General features: G+C 41.9%; 1 protein-coding gene across 1 annotated transcript in view; it reads left to right on the forward strand.

The window, feature by feature from the left end:
- Nucleotides 1–12,214, forward strand: part of atp10a (ATPase phospholipid transporting 10A) — a 34,580-nt gene extending 22,366 nt beyond the window's left edge. The window contains exons 15-21 of the mRNA XM_038716653.1: nt 2,066–2,142; nt 3,352–3,477; nt 3,671–3,871; nt 4,444–4,524; nt 4,648–4,752; nt 8,421–8,608; nt 8,750–12,214. Of these exons, the coding sequence (XP_038572581.1) occupies nt 2,066–2,142; nt 3,352–3,477; nt 3,671–3,871; nt 4,444–4,524; nt 4,648–4,752; nt 8,421–8,608; nt 8,750–9,353 (1,382 nt within the window). The 3' untranslated portion in view covers nt 9,354–12,214. The remainder of the gene's footprint in view (nt 1–2,065; nt 2,143–3,351; nt 3,478–3,670; nt 3,872–4,443; nt 4,525–4,647; nt 4,753–8,420; nt 8,609–8,749) is intronic.
- The last annotated feature ends 1,312 nt before the right edge of the window (nt 12,215–13,526 follow it).

Consider the following 13,526-nt stretch of genomic DNA (forward strand, 5'->3'; position numbering starts at 1 on the left):
TGAAACTGAGCTGACAGGTGTCTTTCCTCGCCTGAGGCCCTTCACCTTCACCTGAGAAACTCAGCAGACTCAAAAAGTTGTGACTACTTTAATGATCATGGCGCCTCCCCAGAATGCTAACTAGTTTGCTTTTTCATGCCATAACTCGGCCTTTTGCTGAGCCTCACCTCTGTCACTGCAACAAACTTGTTTTTATTAAATTGGTGAGACAGGTGTTGTGTCCGGTTGTTTGTGAGGCGTAACGGGGACCAGGGTTTAAATTTAATCAGAAATTGAGATTGAGATTTGAGATTCAGAGATTCAGTGAAAGTTATGTGAAGATAACTGACAGAGCTGCAAGTGCTGCCCTTTCACGTTCCCCACCCAGATCTTTCTGCAGGTCAAACGGACAACCTCCCAGTCACAAGGTACTTTATGTACTCTGTGTCCTAAACAAAGACCGGAGCAGCTGATAATTTTAGTGTCAAAAGCTAAAATATTTTGAACAAATGAAAAATATTCATAATTCAGTGAGCTCCTACAGTGCGTCGCTGTCATATAACCTTGCAGCAGTGATTATTTGTACACAGACAAACTTAAACAAATTCCCCAAAGTCTTCAAGAAGATATTAGATCTTTTTCCTGTTCAGTGATTGATAAGATGTGTTCCTACGTCATGTCACTATTATCATGAGTATCAATGCGGCTACTCACTGGAACACAGGTGTAGTGAAGCTGGATGTTCCTTTTGCCGTGCTATCAGTATGGGTTGATTTGAAATTTTAGAACTAAGTGCACACTCATCACACACCTGCATCCCTGCTGTGACCACTGAGTGAAAACAGTGTTATTTTAAGGCCCATCTGTAATTATACACTTTGGCTTAATGAAGCTGTAGCATAATGGAGATGAAACGAGGGTGTCCGTGTGACCTCTAATGGCCTTTTCCTCATTTGTTCCTGCTGCTCTCAGGAGGATCCCGTTTTTGCCAGTCAAGCGCTTTTCTGTCATTGTTATGTTAGCAGTAATGTGGAGGAAACACTGCAGCTTCTCACACTCTTTTTATTTCTCTGTGGGGACAGCAGATGATGATTAAGCTTAAGGTCACTCTGAGCGTAACGTTACAACGTTTTCAGACCTCATCTGCTGTTAGACCGCTAACAAGAATGGATCCCTCCACCTTCTGTGGTCTGTATGTCCTCACGGAACATTTCAAAGTGTAATTTGTTTTCTTTCAACTGCAATTGAGAGGGTTTACAGTAAGCAAGAAAAAGATGCAACAAATGTGAATATAGTAGACATACAGTACTTACTTCTCTTTGGTTGTTGTAGCCTACGCGATCTGGCTAGCTTGCTGAAAGTTGGTTTTAAGTTGATATTGAACACTTTGGGGTTCCATAGTCCTACACATCAGTGTGAGGTGTGCAAGAAGCTGCATTTCTGTAGAAATAAGTCCTAATTGACAATTGCAACGCTGCAGTACTAGCGTGTTTGGATAGATTTTGTCCTTTGCCAGCACAACACAAACGGGTAACCTCTCTTTGAGCGCCCACCTACCTTTCATATTCAGCCGACGCTGCCACTCCAGTCCTGTTTACTATTGTGGCAATAAAACGCTCTCTGCCCACCAACGCTTTCATCTCCCACTCCCTTCAGCCGTGGTGAAAAGAAGAATCCGCAGCCCTCAACAGGGCAAAAACAAAAGCACTGCTCGTCAGCCACCACAGCAGGCCTGGCTCTACCTAACCAGAACGACAGTTGAGCTGGTGAAGGGCATCTGACAAGAAGCAGCGCGCACACACACACACACACACACACACACACACACACACACACACACACACACACACACACACAGAGCTAATATAACGGCTGAAGAAACTGACAGCTCTGTGAAAGCTTGACGTTCCTCCCACGTACATCACAATACAGCACGCTCAATAAAGTTCTTTCTGCTTCCAGGCTGCTGGCAAAATGATTCCGTGCCGATCTCCTGATTACAGTTTATTAATGTATCTTGAGGCTGTGTACTCAGTTTCCTACTCTGAGGGACTACTTTCTCTCTCTCGCACAACATTAATCTTAGGTGATGGGGCCAATGATGTCAGCATGATCCAGGTGGCGGACGTCGGTGTGGGCATCTCGGGACAGGAGGGCATGCAGGTAAGGAGAAATCTGGACGGGACCGTACAGGAAAGGGGGGGTGGGGGAGTGACTTGAAGGGGATCGTAATAAAATGCAATATGAGAGCTCCTGGGAGGTTGAGAGGAGCAAGAGGTGCTATGGGATAGAAGATAAGGGGAATAAGGGAAGACACTAGCGTTCTTTAGCATAACTAATGGATTTTCATTACTCTTAAGGGCGTGTTCTAGCCCACATCCATACACATCTTCTAAATAGTATTACCTGTGTGGTGCTGAGTCAGGAAGCCTGTCCTGTGTCCTGCAGTGAAGCAGGACACTTTATAGGTGCTTTACTCTAGATTCCATCCACACCAGCTTCTCTCCTTGATCTATGGTCACAGCCAGTGCCAAAGTCAAGGCTGCTGGCAAAAGTTTGGTTAAAAAAAACTAATATTAAACCCCTCCCCCATGCTCATTTCACCCAAGCACCCTGTTCCGGAAAGGTGATCTTGCATAGCAATGATTGAGATTCCCAATTAACTTCCAGGGGAGGCTTCGGAGGCGCTCTGCTGTGTAGCACATCTGTTGAAGTCTCAGGATCCTGTCCTTAACTGGGGCCGCTAGATTAATCATCGTTAATCAAATTTGCTCCTAATGAGACAGCGGCCACTCGTTGGGATTCCATAGTGTGCTGAGACGCGCACATTTCTGCGCTCAGGCCAGCACACACTGTATTATGATTAACATACCTTCCTCCGACCCGGAGCGCAGTCCCCCGTGTAGCCGTTATGAGGCCGTTACGAGAGCACAGCAGAACCTCGATTGCACCACGACGAGGCATCTGCCGCTGTTCTTCTTGTTGACAAATAACGTTGACAGTTGAGATGTGTCATACAGGGTTAGCGGCGCCGTTTAAAATGTAGGTTATAAACCCGGCGCGACTACAGGGAGGGGTTTGTTTTAGATGATGATGGATGAGACTGACAGTTTTCCTGCCGCTGTGCCGATGAATCCCAAAAGGTGGCCTCGTTTAAGCGTTATTGCTTTTGGAAAGATGATACCCACTAAAGATTAATTAAAAGGAGGCAGGCGAGTGTAGCAGCGCTGGCCAATTCCTACAGTTATTTTTCTAATAATGTGTGTGTGTGTTTGTGTTTGTGTGTGTGTGTGTGTGTGTTTGTGTTGATGGTAAGAGGGAGAGAGAAAGCACAGGATGGATTGAACGTTGGCTCCTTCTGGTGTTTTGCAGGCGGTGATGGCGAGTGACTTTGCTCTCCCACGTTTCCGGTATCTCCAGAAGCTCCTGCTGGTCCACGGACACTGGTGCTACTCCCGACTGGCCAACATGATTCTCTATTTCTTCTACAAGAATGCCGTAAGCCGCTTCTACCTCTTTATACACTCATCTCGCTGCACCTGTGCAGACACAAATGTTCAGGGTCAGCAAGAATGGGATTTAGATCAGTCGACAAATAAAGAAGTAAAGTCCCGCAAAAAAGCGTGTTTTCTTGTTTTTCTGTCCCGCCTCCTCGTGTGAATTAATCCCCTGTTATCTTTTGTTCCCACAGATGTTTGTAGCGCTTATCTTCTGGTATCAGTTCTACTGTGGATTCTCAGGTTCAGCCATGATTGACCAGTGGTATCTTATCTTCTTCAACCTGATGTTCTCCGCCTTCCCGCAACTTATCACTGGCACTCTGGACAAAGACGTGTCAGCAGAGACTCTCAAACAACTACCTCAGCTCTATGTGAACGGCCAGAACTCCGAGGTCCGGTCTCCTTGTGTATTTGTCCCTCTTCGTTTAGTGTTAACAGATCTCTGAACACTGTAAACATTACCTGCTAAACATCACCATGCTAGCGTTGTCTTTTTGAGCATGCTAGCATGCTGACGTTGGCCGATGTACAGCCTCACAGAGCTGCCAGCACGGCAGGAGACTTTCATTCTTGGGCCTCTTCACACAAAGGAAACCGCAAACATTTTTCCTGCTAAATGAAATGAAATGACTTTGAAATGACTTGACTCTTTCATTTCTGTTGTAAAAATAGTAAAACTTACAAGTAGCCTGACTTTTTTTGTGAATTCATGAAATTTGTGTAGATTGTGTAAAAAGCTAAAGAAATGCACACTTTTTTGCTGGCAATGTTGAATCGATTAAGAAGAACATAGCAGACTTATAGACTTATATGTTGTTAATCATTAGTGATGTTGAAAGCTCAGCTTCAACTTTATGATTCATGACACTATATTTATATTATACTGCACCTTGGTATAATCTCAACCTCTGCTCAGTGAAATTGATGAGGTTCATGACGGTAAATCTCTGGTTTCATCTCACAGGAATATAAGCCATATATGTTCTGGATGAACATGATTGATGCCTTCTACCAAAGTCTGGTCTGCTTCTTCATTCCTTACTTTGTGAGTCTGGTTTTAATTTCCATCAGTTCGTCTTCACTCCGAAATTCCTTGTTGCTCTTGCTTAGTTATCATTTCCGCTCTTTTGGGCCCTCCTCCCGTTCTTCTTTTTCTTCTCCTCCCCAGGCCTACGCTGACTCTGACGTGGATCTGTTTACATGGGGAACTCCCATCACCACCCTCGCATTACTCACCATTCTGGTGCACTTGGGCATTGAGACCAAAACCTGGGTAAGGAACCTCATTTTGGACCCACTGATGTCAATACTCAAAGATTTCTTCACTTCTCAGCGCTGCTTTTTCTCACTCAAATCAGCATGGCTTTGTGAGAGCACTGGTGTGAAGGCTGGATATTTAACTCCAGCTGATTAGATTGAACCAGAAAGCTCTGCAACATTAGAGCCTATATATCAGCTTGATAGCGTGTCTGCATCTGTCCAGGCCCTGCGCAAACTGTCTCCACCACATCACACCACAACACCACTTCACAGTGCCACAGAGCTCCTAAATATCTGTTTATTTTATTCCCCCTCTCTGCCTCGATTTTATTCTCAGGTATCCACGTGAGGTTCCCGTAAACGGCCCAGCAGTCTTGGTCATGAGCCATTTTAAATTTATGACCCTGCACTGAATCACAGTCTTTTCCATTATGCTGAGGCTGTAAATTTAGCCTGACAAGTTTTGTACATGAAAAATGTCCTTTTCACTAACTGCCTTCCTGGACATGATGGCCCCTCGTGCATAGAAGTATTCATGGTGAGCAACATCGACCGAAGGTAAACAATTCCAAATGCTCAGATGGCAGGTACTTCATTCTCTGGCCGCTCAGGAACATAATGCATGCATGATTGGTAATCGGCTGTGAAAGTCAATTAAAGGTATTTGAGGTGACAGCAGGCAGCACGCTTTCACTTCGCCCATACAGTAGCTGTGAGGCAGTAATTAATTATGCGCTCCTGTACGTGCTTGTGTGTCAGGAGGGACAATACTCCAGTGAATTCATTGTATAGAATTCACTCTGTCAGATGTCTATCAGTGAAATTAAGAAGGCCTCGGGGTGGCACGAGTGCAGTTAGTGCTCTAACTGCCAAAACTCATTAGAGAGCGCAGGAACTCATATCTCCATCTAAATTATTTAGTGTGCAGAATGCTTATATTTATACCTTTTGATTACATTTACTGGTTTATATACATGCTCAAAGATAAATTCTGGTTTTAGGTAACCTTGGTCCAACATGGCATGAAACACGAGGCAGGTTGCAAACAAACTATTACTGAAAAATGTATGTTATTTAAACCCCCCCGTTTTATCATACATTTGTGGGAAAGAAAAGTCAAGGCAAGGCACGTTTATTTGAATAGCACATTTCAACAACAAGGCAATTCAAAGTGTATTGAGCATTTAGCAGCTAAAGAGGCAGATTTGTCCTTCAGGAGTTACATTTGTCAGATGACTATAAACAAATAAACTTTAACTGGAGTGTTACTGTCACTACATGTGGAAGGAGGCAGCTGTTTACTAAGCTGTTTGTTTGTCATATAAAGCAATACGCAATACCATGTTGTGTTTACAGTTTGTTCTGCAGCTCCTAAGAGGCCATAAAAAAAAGTATTCTACTTTAAAATTATATTTCAGTCTGGTGTACATAAAACCATAAAACATCCATGAAATTGTAAAGATCCACAGTAGTAATTGTAGTTGTGTGCGAACTGACTCGACTAGAGTTTAATTTCTAAATAAGTATTCAAGATAGTATGGCTAAATGGGGGTTTGTTTACAACCTGTGTGATAAATGGACTCCCTTCCTGCCCTGTTGGACTTTGTTGAAGCGATTTTGCCACATCCTCAGATTCCAGCAAGTATGGCTGATACTAGAAAAACACACCCAGATTACTAAAACAAAATTTTTCTTGAAGACTCAAATGGTTTGCCAGTGTTAGTTTTGTTTATAACAGCCCTAACATCAGAACTCTAGGGGAATCTTAATTCTCTTGAACCTGAAGTCGTTCTGGTCGGCCATCTTGCAGATTGTCCCAGAGCTCTTATTTGTGCGCTGAGGAGCGAGGATTGATGAGAGGTCACACTAGAGCAGCCTCCACGGAAGTCTTTTACTGGCTGACACGCCCCCTTATGGAATATCAGTTATTGATTGGACACTGCTGCTGATCGCACTGATCTGATCCATCACAACATCACTGGAGTTTCATATCGGAGTGAAGACGGCTAACAGATTAAACTGAGTGTCTCACTCACAAGTTTTATATTTTTTTCTGATTCACCATCTAGTTAAAACCTGTGCAACTCTGAACATCAAAAGAAGCACGAACAACTTTCTTCATTTATTTGAAAGATTTTTCTGTTCATGAGCTTTTATTTCCCCCATTTTCTTGTTGTGGACGTTAAAGTCAGAGAAAGTCCGAGTCGGTCTGTCTGCAAGAATCATTTTTTACGTAATTTATCGTCATTTCCATTCAGTCACGTGAGGCTAATTATTCCTGAGCGTCGGCTATGATATGAGTTAAATCATTTAAATTTCCCCTGAAACATTTAGCCTAAAAATGTAAAAGACATCATGATCACCGTGATTCTAAGTTATTAAGTATAATGACTTCAGAATCAGAATATCAATAAATACAAATGCAGATAATGAATAAATGATGTAAACACATTCTGCTAGTAGAAATGACCCTGTCTACAGTTATTATAGCCTGCTGGCGGCCGATCCAGCTGTGATAAGCTGCTGCCGTCATCACAAATGGATGCCAGTTAATGTGACGCTTCGGGGGCAAAGGACGTCTCATTTCTCTGAAAACATATTTCCTCTTTTCTTCTCTCTTTGCAAGTGAGGGAATCGTGGATGTAATTAAGAGAGCGGAGATGCAGTTTAACAAAGCTAATGCCAGAACTGTGACTACATGGTGTTAAAATATACGTCTTATGAGCAGTGATATTGGAGATTAAAGGGGTAGTTCGGTTTGATATTGCGTTGGGGCAGTATGAGGTACTTTTCAGTGGTCAGTGTATTACCTGCAGTAGATGTCCCCAGTTTGAAGAACGAGAGTTATACTAGGACAGAAGCTAAGCAATGTACTACTGTGGACAGGGTCAGCAGCAAAGCGTATTTTAGCCACAGAAAAAAATCAGTTCAAGTGTACGCTGTATTTAGAATATTCCCGGTGCTTTACTTTACCGTCAGACTGCCATTTCCTTTGGAACTACATTTTGTCAGCTATAGAACTTCCGTATTCCTACACATAACATGGCTGCGCACTGCATAAAGCTAGGGCTCCAGGGGGTCCCAAGCAACAAGGGGAATCATTTATTTTCACTATAATTCCATCCTGTAACACAATGACAGAATGTATGACTGTTTTGGTAATGGGTTTCATACATTTTTTGTAATAAAACATCTAAAAGTCAAAATCCTATCAGATGGGCGACCATGGGACAAAATCGTATCAAAAGGAGGTCCGCTGTCTAAGTTGTCAGTTTGGGGGTCACTGTTGATGATGAGCTGCAGGTAATATCTTCAAGTCAACATAAATCCTAAAATGTCATCCCGTTATTAATAATTAACATTCGCCATGGATTAACTCTTGTTGTTAAAGTTGCCATTGTATTGAGTTATCAATCGAGGTAATGCACTATTTAGTGATACATTTTTGTAATACTTTGCGGGGGCAGGGATGTCTGTGGATGGCTTGGTGGTGTTATCAGCTGTGTTAATCAGTATTCCTTTCTTTATAACATAATAACGTTATAAGTGTACAAAAGTATCAGCAGTGATATCTAACACTGACTTTTATATTCTTCGTCTTTTACTAAATCAAGTGTTTTTCACACAAAAAAGAAAAAAGAAAGAAATGATAATACTTCTCTGTGTCTTCTTCTCCTGTAGACCTGGATGAACTGGTTGTCTATCGCCTTCAGCATAGCCTTATTCTTCACAGTTGCTCTGTGTTACAATGCCTCCTGTCCCACCTGCTACTCTCCCTCCAACCCCTACTGGACCATGCAGAGGCTGCTGCCGGACCCCCTCTTCTACCTGCTCTGTGTCGTCACGCCAGTAGCAGCACTGCTGCCCAGGTACACTGTGCTTCATTTGTGCTTGACTGAATACAAAAGCCCGTTTCTCAAATATTTATGACCCGTGCCATGAATTAGATCTGTACCAGATGCCTTTTAATGATTGTGTGTCCTGATGTCTGGCTTTGTTCTACTTTCCAGATACTTCTACAGGGCGTGTCAAGGCACGCTGTTTCCCAGCCCAGTCCAAGTTGGACGACAGTTGGATAAACTCCCTGCTGAAACCCGCAGGAACATCCTCAGCCTCAGCAGGGTGAAGGTGGGGTCACCGCTCAGCCCCAAGCCTCCCTTCCTGTCCCTCACTAAGCCCTCCCCTAAAGGTTGCAATAAAAAAGACCGGAGGAGCCTTCCCAGATCCAAGACATCACAGGGGCCTGTTTTACAGACAGACAGTGAGATGGGCCTTTCAGATGTCTCCACATTAGGTCCTACAGAAATAGACACACTTCCTTACACCAAAGACACACCTCCATTCTCGGGGGAGCCACAGCCTCCTTCCACCAAAGACTCGGAGGTTCTAGATAAGACTTTAGAGCCGTCAGATCTGAGCGGGTCCAGCTGGATCACCTCCACGCCCGTGCTCACACAGACAGACAGCGTCCAGCTGAACCTGCCCCCTGATGGAGACTCCCAGTGTGTCAAATACACGAGGAACTCTGAGGAAACACTAAAGTCTGACCACAGCGTTCACCCAGCACAGAGGACAGAGCAGGGGGCACAACAGTCGCTGCACACCACCTTGTGATGTCATACAGTCTTAAGTATGTTACTCAAACTCCAATTTGCACAATAGTTTTTTAAAGTCTAATTTTATTGTATTTTTCAAGGAGATTCTTTTATAAAAGATACATATAGGTACTTTATATTTTGGAAGTTGAAAACGTAAGATATTTTCAGGGTTTGGGAGATGGAAGAACTGGAATATCTGACATTTGTTTGTTTTTTTTATCCTGGGATTTTATTTTTATTTTTTTCTCACAAAGATGCATCTCAGAGCTTGATCAGGTCACTGTGTAAGGAAGATCAGAGTCGAGACATTCCACTGCTGGTTTATTTGGGAGTTTGTTTTCTCTCTTACTGAAATCAGCTTTGCCTGTAAATGCATTAAAACCTGGATCAGATGCCACTGTGGCCTTGAATCAGTGTGGATATTCCCGAGAAGAGTCATTTATGTATGTTTTAAATCCCCACAGAAACTTGTTTCAGTGCAGATTCTCAAAGAGTTTTATCTTTACATATATCAGCAATTAGTGGCATTGGCTTGTACACATTTCAGTCCCGTTGCTGGATTTGCTGTAAACTTTTTGCTAATTTTTTAAAGACTGAAAAGTGTGTTTATAGCTGTTGTCACATTCCACTGAATAATTATGAGAGTTGTTGAGAAATTGTAGTCTTAATACACCAAGAATCAGAAAAGAACCAGAAATTATGCTCTGTTTGAGTGGATGTGTGTGTAACTTTGTGAGTGTGTGTCCGTGTCCATTGACTCATTGGATCTGTTTTAATATTGCCAGCATGTTTCACATTAATAGAATAGTTTGGCCTTTTGGGAAATATCTTTATTTGCTTCCTTACCAAGAGATCCCATTTTCATGTCTTGTCTGTTAAATATGAAGTTAGTCAGGAAACAGTTAGCTTAGCATGAAAGACTAGAAATGGGGGAAACAGCTAGCCTGCCTCTGTGTATATCATCCTCTTCAAGCTCCTCTAAAGACGATTAATTGACATGTCCTGTTTGCTTAATCTGTACAAAACCTTCCTGTTGTTGCCTCAACCAGCGGAACCTCTGGGAAGTTGTTGCTCCCGACCAAGAAATAGTCCAGCATAAAACCACTACAGTTTTTGTTTGGAATAAACAAAAGATAGCGTCTTAAATAGTGCGCTTTACAAGTGCTAGTGGGCAAGTGTTAGTATCCTTAGGACAGAGCCAGGCTAGCTGTTTCCCCCAGCTTCCAGTCTTATCTGGTTTTAGATTCATATTTAACTTACAAACATGAGACTGATATCAATCAATGAAGCTGGAGCCAGCAGACGCTTAGCATAGCATAGCAGAAAGACTTGGAACAGCTAGCATGGCTTGCAGCTAGCTCTGCCCAAAGTGAACCAAATCTGCCTACCAGCTGCTCTAAAGCTCACTAATTTTTTTTTCCAGTTTTACGGATTTTGTTTAACCTTTGGACAGAGCCAGGCTAACAGTTTCCACACCTTTTCAGACTTTATGCTAAGCTATGGTAAGGTTGTATTTAGTGTACAGACATAACAATGGTATCAGTCTTGTCCTCTAACTCTACCCAAAGTGTTGACCTATTCCTTAAAGCACTGTACAGTAGGTTGACAACAAGCTACCATTATGTTTCACAAACAAGTTTACTTGAAGAGTTCATTTCAGCCCAGTCTAATCTTTTGTACTGCTGGTGCTCAGCTGTAACCCGGGAACTCAATGGTGAAAGAATCCCAAATATATGCGGCTTTAAGACTTAAATTTGCACTTTGAAAGCATTATTTTAGAATTGCCATTGAGTACTGTTCTGTGCTCGGATGCAGTATGAAACGTTTCACACTTTTGAAAGGAAACATGATGTCCTTGCCATCATGCACAAACTAACTAGTGGAAGTATGGAAAATTGGAAAGATGCTATTTGTTCACTTGTTTAGCATTTAAAGCAGCAGCACCTTTGATATTTTATGACTGTTGTATCTCTTGTGTCATTGCAGTACATTTTTGTAAAGTCTTTTACCAAAGATCATTTATATTTCTGTATTTGCTAAGCAAAAGTATGTGCCTTAACACTGGATCAGAAATTAAAAATCTAAGAGTTTGCTTAGGGTGCTGAAGCCGTATTTGTTTAAAGATGACGGTGCATCTTAAGCGGCATTTTGTGTTGGTGTAGATGATATTCCTGGGGCTACATGCTATGTGGTTTCTTTCCTCCCTGTCTGTTTCTGGCATGTTGTTCACATTCTGACTCCGCAGTCTGTCCACTTAGTTTTATAGGTTCTGTCTGTTCTGTGCTTTTGGCATAACACATTATGTGCCAGAATGAAGCTTGAGCGTATTCACTGCTGAATCCCAACATACCCACTTTCACAAAGTCCTCACAGGAACGTTCGCTCTCACCGCACACAGCCTCGAACATATCTGAGCTCAATGAGTTGATTTTTCATTTTGGATTTTGGTTTCAAGGTAGACCTACTGTAAGTTCCATGTCTTACATTGTAGATTTAACACTCATAGCGATAATTACCTGCTGTTAAATCGCTGAGTTCAGTGTTATTCAAGGTATTAATCTAGATATCTAATAGAAACAAGGTCACACTGAGTTCTTGGTCTCGCCTCTCTAAAGAAAGCTGGAAGCAATGAAGAACTCCAGCAGCAAATCCCCATCACCAACTGTATTTTCAGTTTTGTTCGGATATACAAGTTTTTATTATCATTTCTTTGTCCTTTGAGTAATTTGAAATTACTTGCATCGTGGCTACTTGTCAACAAAATTAAAAATGATGATCATAAAGATTATAATAATAGTATATAAGTATTTATCCTTTGCTACCTGTTCAGGAAAATGTATTCTCTGCTTAATAAAATGTTTCAGTTCCTCAATTTTATATTGTCTTTGCATTTGACCTGCATTCTTTTAAATACTACACACCATACCTGTGTGAATAGATTAAATACGACATGGCTCAAATACGGCCTGTCTTGTGTTATTGCAGTAAAAGTGTAAATGCTGAGGTTTGCTTGATCAGTGTACCTGTCTAGATGAGCCCACAGGTTTATTTTGAGCTCCCAGGGGGCTGTCGCTAGGAACTGTCTTATATTAACTTTTAAAATGATGTTACTGTTATTATTAACATATCCCAGCATGCACAATACCAGAACCCTGAAACCAAAGAATCTAATCGGCATTCAGCCATCATTCATTTTATCATGAATTCATAAATCAAGTAAAACATGCCCTTGCTCAGTTCAATACATCCTGGGATTTTTTGCTTCTACCGTGGTCTGATATAACCGCAACCTTGTGGTTGGTAACATTAGCTAATGGTAGCTATTTTTAAATTAGATGCAGTGGAACTGAGATTAATGAGTAAGGTTGCTGATTGCATACCTTTTGTCTACTTGTGCTTCTGTTACACTACATTTAAGCGTGCCCAAGATGTCTGATAACAGACATGGTGACTCTCCCCTGAGGGAAAAGACTTAAATCCCTGAAATCCAAAACAACACGCTTCCTCTACAGCACTACTAAATGGATCCTCTGACTACTGACTTGCAGGGTGAGCTACAGCACTGGCAATCTACTTTTTCTTTTCTATTATGTTTATTTAACTTATTATCTCTGTTAAAATGGTATGCTTGTGTGTGGGTGGTCAAAAAGGAATGGGGGGTTATGTGTATGTTTTTACACTTCTGTGTTGTAGTGAGCCCACTGCACCAAATTCCAAATAAATGGCAATAAAGTCTTGAATCTTGAATCTTGAGCTGCATTAGATGTTTGTTGCTGTCATAGGATCACCTTATAAAGTTGTTATGGTGAACTTAGCAGCAAACAGTTGTCTACTTACGCACCCACTAGATGTGGAGCAAAAATTGCATTTATTTGGAGTCAAGTATCCACCTGATGAACATTCACTCTGTTTTTTAGCTGGTCTCCACCAACTCCTGAACTAAATATCTAGCTCTTTGGCTGCTAAATACTCCACTATGCTCACCGGCTAACTGCTAACCATGTCTGTCGTTCAGGGCTATGTGGTATCGTACAGCAGGTTTATCACTGGAAACAGATGCCTGCTGTAAACTGGTGAAAGCAGCGAGGGTGAACCAAAACTGTAAAAATTGTTTAAAAAATGTTGAACAGTAACTGAAAGGCATTAAAATTCTCCACAATCTGTGCGTTTCTGACAAAATGGGGGATAA

This window comes from Micropterus salmoides, unplaced genomic scaffold, assembly GCF_014851395.1.
Source record: "Micropterus salmoides isolate LMB-PRFRI ecotype aquatic unplaced genomic scaffold, ASM1485139v1 Ms_hic_scaffold_13, whole genome shotgun sequence".
Lineage (NCBI taxonomy): Eukaryota > Metazoa > Chordata > Actinopteri > Centrarchiformes > Centrarchidae > Micropterus > Micropterus salmoides.